General features: G+C 46.7%; 1 protein-coding gene across 7 annotated transcripts in view; it reads right to left on the minus strand.

Annotated features, from left to right (window-relative positions):
* The window catches only part of appa (amyloid beta (A4) precursor protein a), a 43,367-nt gene that overhangs the window by 13,193 nt on the left and 9,598 nt on the right, over positions 1–20,576 (minus strand). For 5 of the 7 annotated variants that reach the window (XM_071387377.1, XM_071387376.1, XM_071387374.1 and 2 more), the window contains exons 2-7: positions 4,683–4,850; positions 2,472–2,601; positions 2,086–2,198; positions 1,444–1,628; positions 616–893; positions 25–192 (exon numbers count right to left, since the gene is read on the minus strand). In XM_071387377.1, the coding sequence (XP_071243478.1) occupies positions 25–192; positions 616–893; positions 1,444–1,628; positions 2,086–2,198; positions 2,472–2,601; positions 4,683–4,850 (1,042 nt within the window). The remainder of the gene's footprint in view (positions 1–24; positions 193–615; positions 894–1,443; positions 1,629–2,085; positions 2,199–2,471; positions 2,602–4,682; positions 4,851–20,576) is intronic. The other 2 variants (XM_071387379.1, XM_071387378.1) reach the window with 1 other exon arrangement.

Below are 20,576 nucleotides of genomic sequence, written 5' to 3' on the forward strand. Positions count from 1 at the left end.
ACGCTGTCTGTGTGACTGACTTACTGACGTTGCTGCATACAGACAGGCAGTACTCCTCCGACTCAAAGTTATTGCGGTTGCCCCCGCAGCCGCCATAGATGAATTGGGCACAGCGGCCCTCCTCGCGGTCAAAGTACCAGCGTGCAAGCATGGCACGGCATGGGCCCGTCTCCGCATTCGCCCAACACACCTCTGGTAGGGGGGCAATGAGCCGTCAGCACACACACACACAGGGTGAGTCCCAAATGGCACCCGGCCTATTCCCTACATAGGCCTCTGGTCAAAAGCAGTGCACAATGGGCCCTGGTCAAAAAGTAGTGGACTATATAGGGAATAGGGTGCCATTTGGAACACATTCTTATAATCGTACAGGCGTGAGCATACCAATGGTGTGTGAACTTACACACACACACCACTGTAATGTCATACACTCGGGTGAAATATGGGTGGTGGAATGGGGATTTAGCTGAATTCCTACTAATTTAGTGGTGACTTTCTAGATTGCCTGCCCCCCCCCCCCAATTCCACCCCTGCATACACTCACTCAACCTTTAAATAGACAAGCAGAGTAAATTATGTACACACACGGTCCCTGGCCCTCCCAGTCCCTCTCACCTCTGACCACTTCCTCCACAGACTCGGTGGTAGTAGTAGTGGTGGTGGTAGTCATGGCGATGTTGGTGGTGGGCTCGCTATCGTCGCGCTCGTCAATGACGTCATCGTCATCATCCTCCTCGTCGTCGTCCTCATCCCCGTCTCCATCCTGGTCGTTGTCCTGCCCCTCCTCTTCCTCATCTTCCTCTACCATGGCAGGGGATGTCTCCTCTGTCACCTCCTCCTCCTGTTGTTGCTGGGGTGTGAATCCAGCTGGATCTGCTGCCCCCTGTGCCATACTGCGAGAGGGATGATTGGGGGAGAAGGATAGAGGTAGTTAGAAAGAGGGAGAGAAATAGGGGGGGGGGGGGGGGGTGAGGATGTGTGTGAGTAACGTGGTTATGAGTGAGTGTACTGTGTGTGAGTGCTGGTATAAGTATAATCTCGCTCCCAGACACTTCTGCCCAAATGGGCAAAAAGTCTGGTGGATCAGCGAGTCAAACTTAGCTGCTGTTAGCCACTACCGAAAGACCGGTAGAAACTCCAGGCGCATAGGCATTGGCTTAATATACCAACCAATCACCTCTCACAACACCTTCCCCCTACCCTGTCATGTGTCATGTGCACTTCAGTTTACGTTCAGCCTCGCAGTCGTGTGATTAGCTCAAATTAAATGACAAATACTTTACTCAGTATGTCACTCCCATAGAATTCTATGGTCTCTCCCACTAAGGCCAACTTTGAATTGTTGATATCCCAGGCTGATATGCACTGTGCACAATAGCCTGGGGACGAGGATAGTATAAGTATGAATGTAAGGGAGTACTGTATGAGCTCCTGTGTGTGTACCTGTTGTCAGTGTAGTCAGTCTCGGCTCCTCCCCACCACACATCCGAGTCGTCCTCGTCCTGCTCAGTGCTGTCGGTCTCCCTGTCTGACGGACAGCACACAAACTCCACCCCCCGGAAACGGTCGATGCCGCACGGCAACAGCATCCCGTAGTCGTGGAGATTCAAAGTGCGGTCTCCACAGGACTGGGTGAGAGAGGGATGGGGCAGTTAGAGCAAGGGCTGCGTGTACCAAGAGTAGGAGTGCTGATCTAGGATCAGTTCCCCCCTGTCCATGTCAATCTATTCATGGTGATCTAAAAGGCAAAACTGATCCTAAATCACCACTTCAACTCTGAGAATTGATTCATACAGCTCCAGGTTTTGTGAATTATACACTACATGCCCAAAAGTAGGTGGACACCTGCTTGACAAACATCTCATTCTAAAATCATGGGTATTAATATGTAGTTGGACCCTCTTTGCTGCTATAACAGCCTCCACTCTTCTGGGAAGGCTTGCCACTAGATGTTGGAACATTACTGCGGGGACTTGCTTCCAATCAGCCACAAGAGCATTAGTGAGGTCAGGCACTGACGTTGGGCGATTAGGCCTGGCTCGCAATCAGCGTTGTATGCATGTACGCGTGCGTGCGTGATCTCACCTCTTTGGCCACAGTGTGCCAGTGCAGGTGGCTCTCACACATGTCCATGCGCTCCTGGTGCAGGAACTTGCACTTATCAGGAACCAGCAGGGCATCACTGACAAACTCCCCCACTGCACCATGCACAAACAGAGCCAATTAATATAAAGACATAAGAACTAAAAAAACATCAGCCAACAACAAAATAACCACTTTTTACTAAGGGATGGAATTCAAATAGTACAAACGCACACATAAATCTCAATTTATCCCTCAATCTCTTTTTCTCTCCCCCCTCACATACACACAACACATATTTTGCCCCTACACACAGTCAACCCCACCCAACACATCCCTATGCACACTCAAGCATCCCCACACCTCACCCCCATACAGTGCATTTGTACCTAGGCATCGGTAGGGCACCACGATGTGCAGGTGACTGCGGCACTGCTTGCGGCCCTTCTTGCACCAGTTCTGGACGCTGACTGGCTGGTTGGCCTCCACCACGTTGGTGATCTGCAGCTCGGGGTATACCTGGGAGAGAAGAAACACGGAGTCTGTCTATCATTATCTCCTTTCACCCCCCCATCCCATTTTCTATCTATGATTGATCTCTCATCCTCCCTCATCATCACCCATCTGTCCCACCATCTGTTCACAGGGCGGTGAGCACTCTTTTTCGCTCACGCCCAATCACTGTTCGTCCACATCCTCCCATCTGTCCCTAACATCCGGTCACAGCCCTCTCGCTTCCTTACTCCCCCCTCTCTCTATATCCCCCTCTCCCCTCTTAATTGTTCTCAGTTCTTCTCTAATCCACCTCTCCAAGTATTACTTTGTTCTGCTCCTCTCATCCAATTACTTCACTAACTCACTCCACCCCTCCTTTCCTCCCTTTCAATTGGTTTGTCATTTATCCACCGTTTCCCTGACCCAATTCTTCTCAATCTCCATTTTAACAGCATTACACTCCAACTCCTCTCTATGCACATGCATTTCGGTTGTCTCTTTCTCTCCCTCCCTTTAGTTTATTCATCACACAATTCAGAGTTCAACTGTATTGTGCCATGTAAATGAATTACATTTATTGATCTTGAACCCCCCCCCCCCCCCCTCCCCTCCTCTCCCAGCAATATTGCAGGGTGACGATTTGGCTCTTGATTCTTCAGCTCCCCCCAACTCTACCACCTTCCCTCCCGCCTAGCAATATGTAGCTCTTGATTCACGTCTCTCTCCTTCCCATCTATCCCCCCTTCCTCTCCCACCTCCGGGCAGTCCTGGTTGATGCCAAAGACACCCTTTCTACTCCCTCTTCTCTCCTCCTACCAGTACTGCAGGATGCTGATACATTTGGATACATCCCTCTCTCATTCCCCTCCCTGTCCCTTCTCTCCCACGTGTGTTCTCACTTTGCAGTATTTTTGCATTGCATGTTGTTGTATTATAGTGCATTTATATTGTGTATAGGTCCCGTGTGGCTTAGTTGGTAGAGCATGGCACTTCCAACGCCAGGGTTGTGGGTTTGATTCCCACGAGGAACTAGTACGAACAAATTTGAAAATGTATGCACTCTGGATAAGAGCGTCTGCTAAATTACATAAGTGTAATTAGTACGGTGACCTAACAAAATTAATTTCCATGTCTATGGACATTATAGTAGGTCCTCTGTAGCTTAGTTGGTAGAGCATAGTGCTTGCAACGCCAGAATACTACTACTAATAATAATGTGGGTGCTTTCATTTGTCCTATTTCATACATGTGCAAGTGTGTATTATATACGCATATGTGAATTGAAAATGAGTTATGCATATCCCACTCCCTGAGACACCCTTGGAGAATAAGTCATTACTGATGGTGATCCTGGAGCAATTAGGGTTAAGTGCTTTGCTCAAGGGTACGTCAGATTTTTCACAGAGTCGGCTCAGGGATTCGAAGCAGCGATCTTTAGGTTACTGGCCCAACACTCTTAAAGGGACACTTCGGGATTTTGCCAACGAGGCCACTTTACTTCTCCAGAGTCAGATGAACTCGTGAATAACATTATGTCTCTGTGTCCAGTATGAAGGAAGTTAGAGGTAGTTTCGCAAGCTAATGCTGACTAGCGTGTAGCGCTATGAATGAAAGTCTATCAGGTCTTGATGGTCGAATTGCTGCAAAGAAACCACTACTAAAGGACACCAATTAGAAGATACTTGCTTGGGCCAAGGAACATGAGCAATGGACATTAGACTGGTGGAAATGTGTCCTTTGGTCTGGAGTCCAAATTGGAGATTATTGGTTCCTGCAGCGATACGCCATCCCACATGGTTTGGGCTTAGTGGGACTATCATTTGTTAATCAACAGGACAAATGACCCATCACACCTCTAGGCTGTGTAAGGGCTATTTTACCAGGAAGACGAACCTCAAATATATTTAGATTTTTTGGTTACTACATGATTCCATGTGTTATTTCATTGTTTTGATGTCTTCACTATTATTCTACAATGTAGAATAAAGAAAAATATATAAAAGGAAAACATTTGAATGAGTAGGTGTTCTAAAAGTTGACCGGGAGTGTACATTAAGTTATTGTATCGTATCGTATCATATCATATCCAACCCCAATCTCCATACCTCCTGACAGTACTGCAGGATGCCCTCCTTGGTGCCGATACAGCTCTTGGTGCCGGAGGGGTCTGACTCCCATTTGCCGCTCTGGACATCCACATGCATGTTGAGCTTCCCACAGAACATGGCCACCTGGGGCTCCGCCAGCAGGCCCATCCCACCATCTGTCGGCACCTTGAGAGGGAGGGAGAAGTGGAGGGATGGAGAGACAAAAAGAGAATTGTTAATTTACACTCGTTCTGTAGTATTAGGTAGGCATGTGCGAGAAGTGAGAAATCCAAATGGTCCGCAGAAAATATTTGATACAACATTTTACGAAAAAGGTTCCTTTCATTTAGCTTTTATTTATACAGTTTGCTGTCATTGTTGTTTGCCAGGGAGACTTGTTCAAGATGGCAGTAGTTTCAAAAACATGCTCCACAAAGAATTGGCAATACATGACACAGAACAATATAATACAAAGAATGTTTAAAAAAGAAAATCCCATAAAACGTCAGAATGATGTAGAGAAGGAATGGATGGAGGGAAGAGAGAGGACAGAGTGATGGAAGATTGGAGAAACACACTTTCAGTTTAAGGAAGAGAACGGGGTAATGATTAAAGAAAAAAAGCGGGAGGCAGGAATAAGAGAACAAAGACGGAAAAATAGGGGGAAGATGGCTTGAGGTGTAAGTGGGGAAAAGACAAAGGGCTGAGGGAGGAGATCGCCCCTTTATTCGTAAACTACTTTTGATCAGGGCTCAATAGTGCGCCTTTGGGATAGATGCACAGATTAGGGTTTGGGTGGCGTTTCAGGCATGGACTTGTTACATCAATGAGGCTCCGGTGTGAGGTTCCCCTCAGTACAGGTCTAGGATCAGCTTCCCCTACCCCAATCCTAACTTTTAAGATATGTGGGAGAAATGCAAAACTGACCCAAGATCAGCATCCTAGGGGCAAATTCACACTACACCCATCAATGGCAAAAGGAGAGGCTTTCTTTGACGGTGAGAGAAAATAATTGCTACTGTAGACTTTCCTACTGAATTGTGATTGAAAACCCCATAGCACCATTAAAGTCTCATATGAAACCTCCCCAACCTAAAGCTTTTATACACGCAGGCACGCACACACATTGGACTGCATACACACGCACATATTCTCAATATCCTACAGGTGGCAGCACTGAGAAAGAACATGTACTGTAGTGTGCCAGCCTGCCAAGGGGTATGCATGCTTGGCTTGGCTCACGTGTGTGCGCGCCCCTTTGTTGTCCATCCAATGCCTATTCGCGGGTACTAATTATATTATGTAACTCTATTGATGTGTGTACATTATCTCTGCGAGTATGTTTGTGTGTGTGTGCGTATGTGTGTCCAATGCTACTGCATAAGGAGGTTTTGTAATGACAATCCTGTAAGAAGGGAGGTGGGGACAAAAAAGACTGAAAGAAAGCATTGCACTAGGGAACGAGGGAGAAGAGAGAGAGCGAGAGGAGAGAAAGAGACTGATTGCATTGTGTTTTTCTATAATCTTGTTAGTGGTTTGGCAGTAAAACAAATGTTTGTGAAGTAGAGGATGACATACTGTGAATGGACTTGATTCTTTTCCGAGCTAATGCACAATGTAATCCTTATCCACACACACAGTGCACGCACATTGCACGCACATTCACAGAAACACGCCCATTCAGACACGAGCACACGCCCATTCATATGCACGCGCACATTCATATGGACACGCACACGCCCATTCATTTGCACGCGCACACGCCCATTCATTTGCACGCGCACTCAGTGCACGCACACATTCTGGCATGCACGTGTACACACACACACACACACTCTCAGACAGATCAGATTGCAATGTAGTTCTGAGGGACGGATGTGTCGCCTAAAGAAGTTCATGTCCTTCAAGCCAACCTGTTAGGCCACATGCCCTAGCGCCAAGCAAATCTGTAAATCCCTCAGACACATGCACACACACGCAGACACAGTGGAAAAACAGGTGAAATCACTTGTGTTAGTGTCTTCTATCAATCAAATGTATTTATAAAGCCCTTTTTACATCCGTAGAGGTCAAAGTGCCATACAGAAACCCAGCCGAAAACCACAAACAGCAAGCAATGCAGATGTAGAAGCACAGTGGCTAGGAAAAACTCCCTAGAAAGGCTGGAACCTACGAAGAAACCAGACTCTGAAGGGTGGCCAGTCCTCTTCTGGCTGTGCCGGGTGGAGATAACAGTACATGGCCATTTAAGGCCAGATTGTTATAAAACCCACAAACAGGTTAAAAGAAGTGTGTGTGTGTGTGTGTATTCGTCCATGTGTACAGTATCTAGATTTCCGATCATACCGTTTCTGTACAATACCAGTGTATACAGTATTACCAAATGTGCATAAAAGGGGCACTATAAAAAAAATGCAACCCACAAAACCATTTAGGTAACAGGGATCTCTCTCCAGGAGGGGATTGAATGTCTGCTGTAACCAAGAAGCTTGACCTTGACATCAAGCCCCTTAGCTATCAAACCCGGATAACATTTGACATCTTAGATTTATTATATTTATACTTAGCTTGTAGTTATAAGTAGTGACACACCACGAAACAGGGGGTGCCCAACCCCCCCCCACAAAAAGTATATACTAGGGTTGCAAAGGGTCGGAAACTCCGGTAAAATTCTGGAAATTTTCCATGGGAAGTTAAGCCCTGGAATTTGGCAGATTTTGCTTAAAGTCATCAAAAAAGTTAGATTATAACAGTGAACCTTTTTGTGGGATACACAAGGCAATTCTAGGTGACATATTTTGTTTAAACTATCCCCAATTCAATGGAATTGAGCCCTCTATCACATGTACAGCTGATTCTCAAGATCTTGCACACTAATGAGATGATATTGATACTACACTGTCTGAGGCAAGGACTACATGCTTTCTGGTAAGTTTTAATTATAATACTGGGTGGGGTGAATATACTTTATATGACATACATGATTTTTTGTTAACTAGTAAATAGTAGCCTACAGCAAAGTGTGTTTAAATCATTTCTACCTTGTTAACAATTTCTGCTAGTTAGTTTTTGCTACCATGTGAGTTTTGATGTTCAAGAGTTGGACAGTGAGGAGGTCCAGGGAGAAGACATGGAAGCCTGAGAGGAAGACAGTCTAGAAACTAAAGCTTTGGTTATCATTTCACAGATATGTTTAAAAAAAATTTGGGGAGATATTATGGATCATTGGGGATCCTTCAATATTCCCTTTTGTTGTTCAGTGAAATCATCCCATGTGAAGAGTCAACTCATTTAAATAAAGTTCAATTCGTAACTAAATTGTATTTTTAATTTCTATTGGAAGGATTTAATCATTTGCAATGGTGGTCTACTTATGATAAGGTAAAAGGTTTATGTTTCTGTCTCCATATGATATGGTAAATTTATCCAATGCAAAATACATCTACATTTAAAATGGTATTAATATGCATATATTTCCATTAATTCCCATGGAAAGTTTCCACCTCTGAAAATCCCCCAAAATGTGCAACCCTAGTATATACATATTTTTAACAGTAATGAAAATCAGTCTGCATTTCGAAATAACCCGGTATCTGTACTGAGTGAAGTAACGTAGCAGGCGTAACAAATGCCTGAGCGGTGCATTCCTGACGAGAAAAAAATAAATGTTGGGAGAGGTTCTGTTCTGCACTGGTCAACCAATCCTCCATGTGGAGGAGGAGTTAAGATGGAGTGTCGCCTTGTTAATGTCCAAAAGCAGAAGTCGCGTCACAGGCTCTTTCCATTTCCCCTGAAAACCGTATGCATCCAGTTGTTTACCGACCCCGCAGAGGGGGGGGGGGGGGGGGTCGTTTTTCAGAAGGGGGGGGGGGTCGTTTTTCTACTTACTTAGACAAACTCATGGATACCATTTTTGTGTCTCTGCGTGCAGTTCAGAGATAATTGAAGTTAGCATATCTCTAGCCTAGGGCAATTGCTAGAAGTCCCCTGGTACAATAGCCAGCGCCTCTCAAAAGTAGGGAAATAGACCTTCCAACTACTCCAAAACGGGGTGGTTGGCCTCCACTTTTTGCAACGGAAAACAACAATGAGTGTTTCTTATTGGACAACTTCAAGAAGTCATTCTGCGTTTGTCAGTTTTCTTCGGTTTGGTGCAAAATGATCATGACCCTAGAGTCAGCTTTGTGTTGACATGTTCCAGAAGGCACGACCCCAGGTGGTGAAGGTAGGCAACAACACCTCCACAAGGGTGAGTGCTCAGCCCCCATCCTGTACCCCCCTGTTCACATGGCAATGCGCGTCTTCAACTTAATCATCAAGTTTGCAGACAAAAGTGGCAGGCCTGATTACCAAAATGGACGAGACAGCCTACAGGGAGGAGAGGGCCCAGGAAAATACCCTCTCCCTCAACAAAATGAAGGAGCTGATCGTGGACAGCAGAGAGAGCACACCCCCATCCAAAACCACTGGTCTGCAGTAGAGAAGGTGAAAAGCTTTAAGTTCCTTGGCGTGCACGTCACTGACAAGCTGAAATGATCCATTCACAGACAGTGTGGTGAAAAAGGCGCAAGTGCCTATTCAACCACAAACTTCTACAGATGCGCCATTGAGAGTATCCGATCAGGCTGTATCGCCACCTGGTATAGCAATTGCAACCACAGGGCTCTCCGGAGGGTGGTTCGGTAAGCCCAACGCATCCCCGGGGCCACACTGCCTGCCCTCCAGGACATCTACAGCACCCAGTGTCACAGGAAGGCCAAGAAGATCAGCAAGGAGTCAGGACCTCAGCTACTGCAGCCATGGCCTGTTCACCCTGCTATCATCTACAACCGAGAGACTGAAAAACAGCTTCTATTTCCAGGTCATCAGACAGTTAAACAGTCACTTAGGCTTCCGCCCAGTACTCTACCCTGAACTTTAGTCACTGTTACTAGCCGGCTACCACCCGGTACTCAACCTTGCACCTTAGAGACTGCTGCTCTATATAGTCATTGGACACTGTAGGACTGACCCCAATTAGTCAACGGGTCAATTGTTTGGCCGATAGGCTGTCAGTCAACTAAGATGTTCTTTTGTTGAGGAGTAGCAAAAAATATATTTAAAAATATATATATTTATATATTATACACACATATATATATATACACACATACATATATATATACACACACACACACACACACACACACACATATATATATATATATATATCAAATGTAAATCAAAATTAGCCGTTGAACTGATGCCTTTGCCCAGTGGGTAGATCTGCAGTTAGCTGAAACATCTGCTTGTCAGTCATGTCATTTTCTTCTGTATATTTACACTAGTGGAAAGGTACACCTCCCTTGTGATGTGTGTGCAAGGTCAGAGTCTTAGTTCTGCTCTACAAGAAATCAATGGTGTAGAACAGGGTTCTCCAACTTTTGATCCAGCCCTGCAGTTACTGACAAACCTGATTCAGCTAATTCCGGTCCAGGAGAGACAACCTTTAGTTTAATATTTGAATAATGTGCATTACTGCAGGGCTGAATCAAAAGTCTGCACGCCAAATGATTGGAGTTGGAGAACTCTGTAGATCGGGTCAAATAGCACATGACGCTCCTATACCCACATTATCATCCCAACCCAAACCATATTGCTTTAATATCTTCTTTTCACATCGCTAGGTCCTTCCTGTTTGGCCCTGTCCGGGGGTATCATCGGATGGGGCCACAGTGTCTCATGACCCCTCCTGTCTCAGCCTCCAGTATTTATGCTGCAATAGTTTATGTGTCGGGGGGCTAGGGTCAGTTGGTTATATCTGGAGTACTTCTCCTGTCTTATCCGGTGTCCTGTGTGAATTTAAGTATGCTCTCTCTAATTCTCTCCTTCTCTCTTTCTTTCTCTCTCTCGGAGGACCTGAGCCCTAGGACCATGCGTCAGGACTACCGGGCATGATGACTCCTTGCTGTCCCCAGTCCACCTGGCCTTGCTGCTGTTCCAGTTAACTGTTCTGCCTGCAGCTATGGAACCCTGACCTGTCCACCGGACGTGCTACCTGTCCCAGACCTGCTGTTTTCAACTCTCTAGAGACCGCAGGAGCGGTAGAGATACTCTTAATGATCGGCTATGAAAAGCCAACTGACATTTACTCCTGATTATTATTTGACCATGCTGGTCATTTATGAACATTTGAACATCTTGGCCATGTTCTGTTATAATCTCCACCCGGCACAGCCAGAAGAGGACTGGCCACCCCTCATAGCCTGGTTCCTCTCTAGGTTTCTTCCTAGGTTTTAGCCTTCCTAGGCAGTTTTTCCTAGCCGCCGTGCTTCTACACCTGCATTGCTTGCTGTTTGGGGTTTTAGGCTGGGTTTCTGTACAGCACTTCGAGATATTAGCTGATGTACGAAGGGCTATATAAAATAAACTTGATTTGATTTGGGTCCAGTTACTAAAAACGAGCTGAGCTGGCCCCCTAACATATCCGTTTCCAGCCCAAAGTGAATATAGGCATAGTTAGCTTGCCATGCCCCACTCAAATCATGCTGGAAAGAAGCAGTTCGTAACAAAAGCAGGCTGGCCATGGTCCCAGTCAGTACTCACTGGAAAGCGAGCCAAAAGAGCACAGTTCAGGTTGACACAATAGTGTGAAAAAGGTTATTGTTATAGTAAGACTACGATGACCCAATTCCACTTTGTGACAACTGCTGATGTATAAAGGACTTTAGAATGTGTTTGAAATTTGACCCAGTTCCATGTCGCGCCCCCCCCCCCCTCTACTTATCACTTAGATGTTAAGTGTCTTAAATGTGAAGAAATTGGAACAGAGGCCTAGGTGGAGCAATCCCTATATTGCTTTTAGACCTACCCGCTACTCTGATGTGTGAACACTCTCCCTCTCTCTAAACCACTCTTCCAGTATTCAAAATCACCTCATCTGTTTTTGCCTTGTAAATCATGTCCTTCCTCTATTCCCTCGCTTCTCCATCCCCCTCTCTTCTCCATCCCTCTGCAAACAGTTGGGGGGGGGGGGGGGGTGGCCTGGGGAGCAGCCAAATCCCACTGCAGTCTTGTAAATCAGACTGTTTGGAATGGAAAGGTTAGAAAGAGCGAGAGCGAAAGCAACAAAGCGAGAGACGAAAGAGGGCGGGATATAAATGGACAATGAGGCTTTGTGCGTATGAGGTTCAAGTAAGGTGATGTACGTAAGGTGTATAAACTTTGAGCACCTGCGGAGTAGGGTGAAGTTGCCCCTAGATCTTAGTGCAGGAAATACAAAGCTGACCCAAAGTTTAAGGTTAGGAACGGGGGAGGGAAAGCAGATCCTCGATATATACCTTGGGAAAACTTCACCCTGGAGCACAAACCAGTCGGTAGAACAGTAATGATTAACGATTCTCCTAGTTGCAGGGTTCAAACCATGAGAGAGAGAGACGGGAGAGAGAATGCGAATAATAGAACAGAGGAGTAGTGGACATGAGGAGACAGGGCTTTCCCTGAGCCACCTGCTCCATCGCTTGCCTCTGCCCACTCTCATCCATCGCCAGCATTGCAATCTCATCTATCGGCTGGCCAGCCTGCCGGCAGTAAGCTGGGTGGAGGATTACGCTGAGCTGCCTGGCCGAGATATCCCACAGAGGGCCCAATCCACACTGATACCACCCATGGTACCCTCTTGCTGCTGTCACAACAAGATACTGTTGTCTCACTACTGCACCATCGAACTAGATATTGCATGTAAAGTACCCCACATTGGAGGTAACACAGACCTATGTACTGTTGTCGTAAGCACACAGTAAAAAGGCTAATACAGTTGACTTAAGCTTCATTTAGGGAAATGCAGGAATAACAGTCCCGGCTCGCAACATCAAGAGTTTTCCCCACAAACGGCCAACAAACAATTTATACCTGTGCAATTAATGGTCAACCGCGGCACACCAAATGTAAAGGGATAGCACATTGGGCAATTCTCTGGGAGAATCGGGAAGAAAGGCATTCGACCAGACTGCTCCTAAGTGTAATTCACATAGAAATGACAGTACTCCCCAATGTAAATCTACCTTAATCCAAAGCGTGGTACTGCTGGTACTAGCCTTACTAGCACAGCACATGGGAGACTGCTCTCATCAATCACGCCTTTGGCGCTGGTGCACTGCATTGGTTAGTGATCCCAGTTGCACACGTCTTCACCAGCAAAAAGGTGATGCCATGGAAACTAGAACACGCATTACAATAGATCCAGCCACCGCCTGAAAACACAGGGAAGATTTGCCTCATCCTGAAAGTGGGCCATGAAACACACAGCGTCCGTTTCTGAAAATAAAGTCAGTCAATCCTATACCCACGCATAATCTTTGGACAGCGCCTAGCCAGCTGGCTGCTGGTACTAGTAGGAACATACTTACACAGTGTAACGGGTGACGCTCTCCTCATCCTCGGAAGAGGTGAGGAGAGAAGGATCTTCAGACCAAAACGCAGGCTCAGGGAAATAAGCCATCTTTATTATAAATTACGATGGCACACGAAACGAAACAAAACACTTTCCAAACTACAAAATAAGAAAACGACGTTGACGCAACCTGAACATAAACTTACATAACTAAACATAAACTTACGTACAGGAAAACAGACGACATCGAAACGAAACAAACAAACGCTACAGTCCCATGTGGTACGAACAGACATACGGACACAGGAGACAATCACCCACAAACAAACAGTGAGAATGCCCTACCTAAATATGACTCTTGATTAGAGAAAAACGCAAACCACCTGCCTCTAATCAAGAGCCATACCAGGCAAACCAAAACCAACATAGAAACGAATAACATAGACTGCCCACCCAAAACACATGCCCTGACCATAAACACATAAAAACAACATAAAACAGGTCAGGACTGTTACAGTACCCCCCCCTCAAGATGCGCACGCCGGGCGCACAAGCACAAAGTCCAGGGGAGGGTCCGGGTGGGCAGTTGACCACGGTGGTGGTTCCGGCTCAGGACGCTGTCCCCATACCACCATAGTCCATCCTAACTTCCTCCCTCCAAGAATGTCCACCCTCTTTTGACCCCCACAAAATCCCCTTAACAACATATCTAATAAGGACAACACCGGGACAGAGAGATAAATCAAGACAGAGGGATAGATAAGAATATAGAAGTAGATAAAGATAGAGAGGGAGATCAGGATAGAGGGGCAACTCCGGACTGAAAGGCAGCTCCGGACAGAGAGACAGCTCTGGACTGATGGGCAGTTCTGGGTATCTAGCCTTTTCAGGCTGAAGGGCAGCTCATGGCTGACTGACGACTCTCGACGCTCATGGCAGGCTGACGGCTCTCGACGCTCATGGCAGGCTGACGGCTCTCGACGCTCATGGCAGGCTGACGGCTCTCGACGCTCATGGCAGGCTGACGGCTCTCGACGCTCATGGCAGGCTGACGGCTCTCGACGCTCATGGCAGGCTGACGGCTCTCGACGCTCATGGCAGGCTGACGGCTCTCGACGCTCATGGCAGGCTGACGGCTCTCGACGCTCATGGCGCTCTGACGGCTCTGGCTGCTCATGGCGCTCTGACGGCTCTGGCTGCTCATGGCGCTCTGACGGCTCTGGCTGCTCATGGCGCTCTGACGGCTCTGGCTGCTCATGGCTCGCTGGCGGCTCTGGCAGATCCTGTCTGGTTGGCGGCTCTGGCAGATCCTGTCTGGTTGGCGGCTCTGGCAGATCCTGTCTGGTTGGCGGCTCTGGCAGATCCTGTCTGGTTGGCGGCTCTGGCAGATCCTGTCTGGTTGGCGGCTCTGGCAGATCCTGTCTGGTTGGCGGCTCTGGCAGATCCTGTCTGGTTGGCGGCTCTGGCAGATCCTGTCTGGTTGGCGGCTCTGGCAGATCCTGTCTGGTTGGCGGCTCTGGCAGATCCTGTCTGGCTGACGGCTCTAGCGGCTCCTGTCTGGCTGATGGCTCTAGCGGCTCCTGTCTGGCTGACGGCTCTGTAGGCTCATGGCAGACGGGCGGCTTTGCAGGCTCATGGCAGACGGGCGGCCTTGCAGGCTCCTGGCAGACGGATGGCTCAGACGGCGCTGGGGAGACGGATGGCTCAGATGGCGCTGGGGAGACGGATGGCTCAGATGGCGCTGGGGAGACGGATGGCTCAGATGGCGCTGGGGAGACGGATGGCTCAGATGGCGCTGGGGAGACGGATGGCTCAGATGGCGCTGGTGAGACGGATGGCTCTAGCCGGATACGGCGCACTGTAGACCTGGTGCGTGGTGCCGGAACTGGAGGCACCGGGCTAAGGACACGCACCTTCATACTAGTGCGGGGAGCAGGGACAGGGCACACTGTATTCTCAAAGCCTACTCTACCCCTGATGCGTGGTACCGGCACTGGTGACGCCGGGCTGAGGACAAGCACATCAGGATTAGTAGGGGGAGAATATACAGTGTGTACAGGGCTCTGGAGACGCACTAGTAGCTTAGTGCGTGGGGCCGGAACTGGAGACACCGGGCTAGATACACGCACTACAGGGAGAGTGCGTGGAGGAGGAACAGGGCTCAGGATACGCACTGGTAGCCTAGTGCGTAGTGTAGACACTGTAGGTACTAGGCTGGGGCGGGGAGGTGGTGCCGGAAATACCGGACCGTGGAGGCGTACTGGCACTCTTGAGCATTGAGCTTGCCCAACCTTACCTGGTTGAATACTCCCGGTTGCCCGACCAGTGCGGGGAGGTGGAATAACCCGCACCGGGCTATGTAGGCGAACCGGGGAAACCATGCGTAAGGCAGGTGCCATGTATGCCGGCCCGAGGAGACGCACTGGAGACCAGACGCGTTGAGCCGGCCTCATGACACCTGGCTCAATACTCAATCTAGCCCTACCAGTGCGGGGAGGTGGAATAACCCGCACTGGGCTATGCACTCGTACAGGAGACACCGTGCGCTCTACTGCGTAACACGGCGCCTGCCCGTACTCCCGCTCTCCACGGTAAGCCTGGGAAGTGGGCGCAGGTCTCCTACCTGCCCTTGGCCCACTACCCTTTAGCCCCCCCCAAGAAATTTTTGGGAGTTACTCACGGGCTTTTCGGGCTTCCGTGCAAGACGTGTCCCCTCATAATTCCGGTTTCGAGCTTGAATCTCCGGCTTCCATCCACCTCCTAGCTGCCTCCTTAAACCACCGCTCCTGGGCTGTGACTGCCTCACTCTTCTCACGAGAGCAGCGATATTCTCCAGTTTGCGCCCAGGGTCCTCTACCAGACAGGATCTCCTCCCAAGTCCAGAAATCCTTGTTGCTCCGTCGAGCATTCCCATACCGCTTGGTCACATTTTGTTGGTGGGTGATTCTGTAACGGGTGACGCTCTCCTCATCCTCGGAAGAGGTGAGGAGAGAAGGATCTTCAGACCAAAACGCAGGCTCAGGGAAATAAGCCATCTTTATTATAAATTACGATGGCACACGAAACGAAACAAAACACTTTCCAAACTACAAAATAAGAAAACGACGTTGACGCAACCTGAGCATAAACTTACATAACTAAACATAAACTTACATAACTAAACATAAACTTACGTACAGGAAAACAGACGACATCGAAACGAAACAAACAAACGCTACAGTCCCATGTGGTACGAACAGACATACGGACACAGGAGACAATCACCCACAAACAAACAGTGAGAATGCCCTACCTAAATATGACTCTTGATTAGAGAAAAACGCAAACCACCTGCCTCTAATCAAGAGCCATACCAGGCAAACCAAAACCAACATAGAAACGAATAACATAGACTGCCCACCCAAAACACATGCCCTGACCATAAACACATAAAAACAACATAAAACAGGTCAGGACTGTTACACACAGAGACAAACTATCAACGTGGCTTATTTTCTATGATAGTGTGTAAGGGAAGCAGACCTGGGTATATTGCATTAACAGAAATTACAGTAACCAAACAAACATTGTAGATTAGAAATGATGGGAATTAATGGTAAATGTACTACTCGTGTGCCATCCCCGCGGCCTCCGCAATGGATTAGTCCACTGAGAAAGGTGTCAAAGACATGCAATAAATACTGTTTTTACTCTAAGAGTTCAAAAAAGGATCGGTCAACCAACAGCCTACCAACCAAACAATCCACCAGTCGACAAAAAAAAAAGACAAAAAGTTACTTGAATTGAATCATGGCCTCATTTCAGTCGGGTGACCTCGTTCAGTGACCTATATTGAAACCAGACAAAACATACCAGGTCTCTATCACACATCTTTAAGCACACATGATCTTTGCTCCATATTGTATCCAAGAGTCACAGTCTTTGCGTCAGTATTGACTCGTTTGGTTTAACAGAAAACTTGCCTGGTACCTATTGTCCAGTGAGAATGTGTCATTGTGCTATTATTGGTGGGTCACTGACCGTTCCTCTAGCTCGACCAATGGGTATAGGGTGCTTCCCATTGGTTTGCATGGGGATCTCGTGGGTTTTGACCAGGGTTTATAATTCTTCCGGCTGGGTCCACCCTCTGCTTTGTCATTCTATTAGCATGAAAACGCACATGCACACCTGCACCTCATATGCATGCACGTGCAGTGGCGTACATACACACAGAAGAACAAGTGTATAATATCATCACACACACACATTGATTTAATCCTCCCAGGCCCTGTTCTGTGAACCAGTCCCACAATCCCGGGGCGGCATTCATTCTGGCTCTGTTTCGGGGGTGTTATCTGAGTGTCCCAGGCCTGCCACTGGGATCAGCTTCAGACCTAGGGAGACCCTCTGGCGGAGCGAGTGTCGCCCGAGATCAGCTATTATGTCTGGAGAGTGTACGGACACGGGAGTCTGGAGAGTGTCCTCTGCCTGTCTCTACCCACGAGAGACACAGAGTGCACAGAATGGCACCCTATTCCCTATGTAGTGCACTACTAGTACAACACTCTATGGTCTGTCTTGCAGTGTTTGCTGTGTTTGAAATGTGCTCTGGTCAAAAATTGTGTACTCTAAAGGGAATAGGATGCCATTTTAGATGCAGCCAGGCCGTATAGAGACAGACCATAAACAGATTGAGAAGAATGACAGACAGATACTGAGTAGACAGACACAACAATGACTGGGGAGGAAAGAGACATAGCCAGAGGCCTTGTATAAAAACGTAGACAGACTGACTTACAAACAAATAAAAATACTTTGAATACTACTTAAGTAGTTTTCTTGGGTATCTTTACTATATATATTTTTGACTACTTTTAATATACTCCACTACATTCCTAAAGAAAATATGTACTTAACACCCATTTTCCCTGACACCCAAAATAACTTTACATTTCAAATGCTCAGGCACAACAGCAATATGGTCCAACTCAGGCACCTATCATCCCTACTGCCTCTGATCTGGTGGATACTAAACACATATTGCGCATGTAAATTGTGTCTGAATGTTGGAGTGTGCCCCTGGCTGTCCTTAAATCAAAAGGAAAAAAATGTAAATTGTGCCATCTGGTTTGCACAATATAAGGAATTTGATGAATAGCATTTACTTTTACTCAAGTCTGACAATTGTACTTTTCCACCACTTTTACTCAAATTGTATTTCACTGGGTGACTTTCACTTTTAGTCTAGTCATTTTCTATTAAGGCATCTTTACTTTTACTCAAGTTAGTACTTTTCCCACCACTGACCTGGAGGACAGAGCCCTGTTCTGTTTGGAATACGGGTTGGACGCTATGGGAAAATGGTACATGTGCTTGGTCTTTGGAGTGTGTGTGTGTGTGTGTGTGTGTGTGTGTGTGTGTGTGTGTGTGTGTGTGTGTGTGTGTGTGCACGCGTTTATGAGTGTGTGTGTGTGTAATGCTATCGGTGCTAGTCTCTGGGACCGGATCCTCGGGTAGGTTGGGTGTGGGAGTGTGTTACAGTGATTAGAGGGCAGTCAGCCCTTCGTTTCCCTCACACCCTGCCTGCCAACATTCCAATTACACCCTGCACCCGGAACGGAAGACTGGTTGCCGTGGCCATGACGTCTTTTCCCATCTGGCCGAGATGTGCTACTGTGTCCCTATGACGACAGTCGACAGTAACATAACAAAATGTGGAAAAAGTCAGGGGTCTGAATACTTTCCAAATGCACTATTTTTTTAACTAGGCAAGTCAGTTAAGAACAAATTCTTATTTACAATGACAGCCTACAAAAAAGTATCCAAAAAAGTTTGGAGACACCTACTCATTCAAGGGTTTTTTGTTATTTTTACTATTTGAACACATGGAAATCATGTAGTAACCAAAGAAGTGCTAAACAAATCTAAATACATTTTACATTCTTCAAAGTAGCCACCCTTTGCACACGCTTGGCATTCTCTCAACCAGCTTCATGAGGTAGTCACCTGGAATGCATTTCAACTAACAGGTGCGCCCTGGTAAAAATTAATTTGTGGAATTTCTTTCCTTCTTAATGCATTTGAGCCAATCAGTTGTGTTGTGACAAGGTAGGGGTGGTATACAAAAGATAGCCCTATTTGGTAAAAGACTGTCCATATTATGGCAAGAACAGCTCAAATAAGCAAAGAGAAATGACAGTCCATTACAGTGCAGTCGCAAAAACAATCAAGCTCTATGATGAAACTGGCACTCGTGAGGACCGCCACAGGAAAGGAAGACCCGGCGTTACCTCTGCTGCAGAGGATAAGTTCATTAGAGTTACCAGCCACAGAAATTGTAGACCAAATAAATGCTTCAGAGATCAAGTAACAGACATCACAACATCAACTGTTCAGAGACTGCGTGAATCAGGCCTTCATGGTCGAATTGCTGCAAAGAAACCACTACTAAAGGACACCAATAATAATAATAAGAAGAAGAAGAGACTTGTTTGGGCCAATAAACACGAGCAATGAATATTAGACCGATGGAAATTTGTCCTTTGGTCTGAAGAGTCCAAATTTGAGATTTCTGATTCCAACCGCTGAGTCTTTGTAAGATGCAGAGTAGTTGAATGGATGATCTCCGCATGTGTGGTTCCCAAAGTGAAGCATGGAGGTGGTGTGATGGTGCTTTGCTGTCTGTGATTTATTTAGAATTGAAGACACACTTAACCAGCATGGCTACCACAGCATTCTGCAGCGATACGCCATCCAGTCTGGTTTGCGCTTAATTGTACTATCATTTGTTTTCAACAGAACTATGACCCAACACTGTGTAAGGGCTATTTGACTAAGAAGGAGAGTGATGGAGTGCTGCATCAGATGACCTGGCCTCCACAATCACCCGACCTCAACCCAATTGAGATGGTTTGGGATGCGTTGGACCGCTGAGTCAAGGAAAAGCAGCCAACAAGTGGTCATATGTGGGAACTCCTTCAAGTCTGCTGGAAAAGCATTCCAGGTGAAGCTGATTGAGAGAATGTCAAGAGTGTGCAAAGCTACATGATTACATGTCTTATTTCATATACAAAAATAAAGAAAAACCCTTGAATGAGGGCTTTTGACTAGTACTGCATGTGCATGTATATATACACACAGTGCAAGTATTCAGACCCCTTGACCTTTTCCACATTGATATTTAACCAATTTTAGAACAAGGCTGTAACAATCTACACACAATACCCCATAATCAAAGCGAACAGGTTTTTAGACATTTTTGCAAAAAGTATTCAGACCCTCTGCTATGAGACTAAAAATTGAGCTCAGGTGCATCCTGTTTCCATTTTTATCAGAATCTAAGGGAGAGCTAAGCAGTTCACACACACTTGGGTGCTGCCATTGATTTACATTAGAAGTGCCCATCCAAGAAGGCTCAAGGCCAAAGATAAAATGACATCAAATATCTACCATAGCTTTGATTGGACTGATCATGTCAACATTAAAGTTTCAAAATCTTAGCTAGCAAGCAGTCATCATGAATCACGTTGACAATCTACTGTCAAAACGTTTAATTCCTGTCA

Source organism: Salvelinus alpinus, chromosome 38 (genome assembly GCF_045679555.1).
Source record: "Salvelinus alpinus chromosome 38, SLU_Salpinus.1, whole genome shotgun sequence".
NCBI classification, from domain to species: domain Eukaryota; kingdom Metazoa; phylum Chordata; class Actinopteri; order Salmoniformes; family Salmonidae; genus Salvelinus; species Salvelinus alpinus.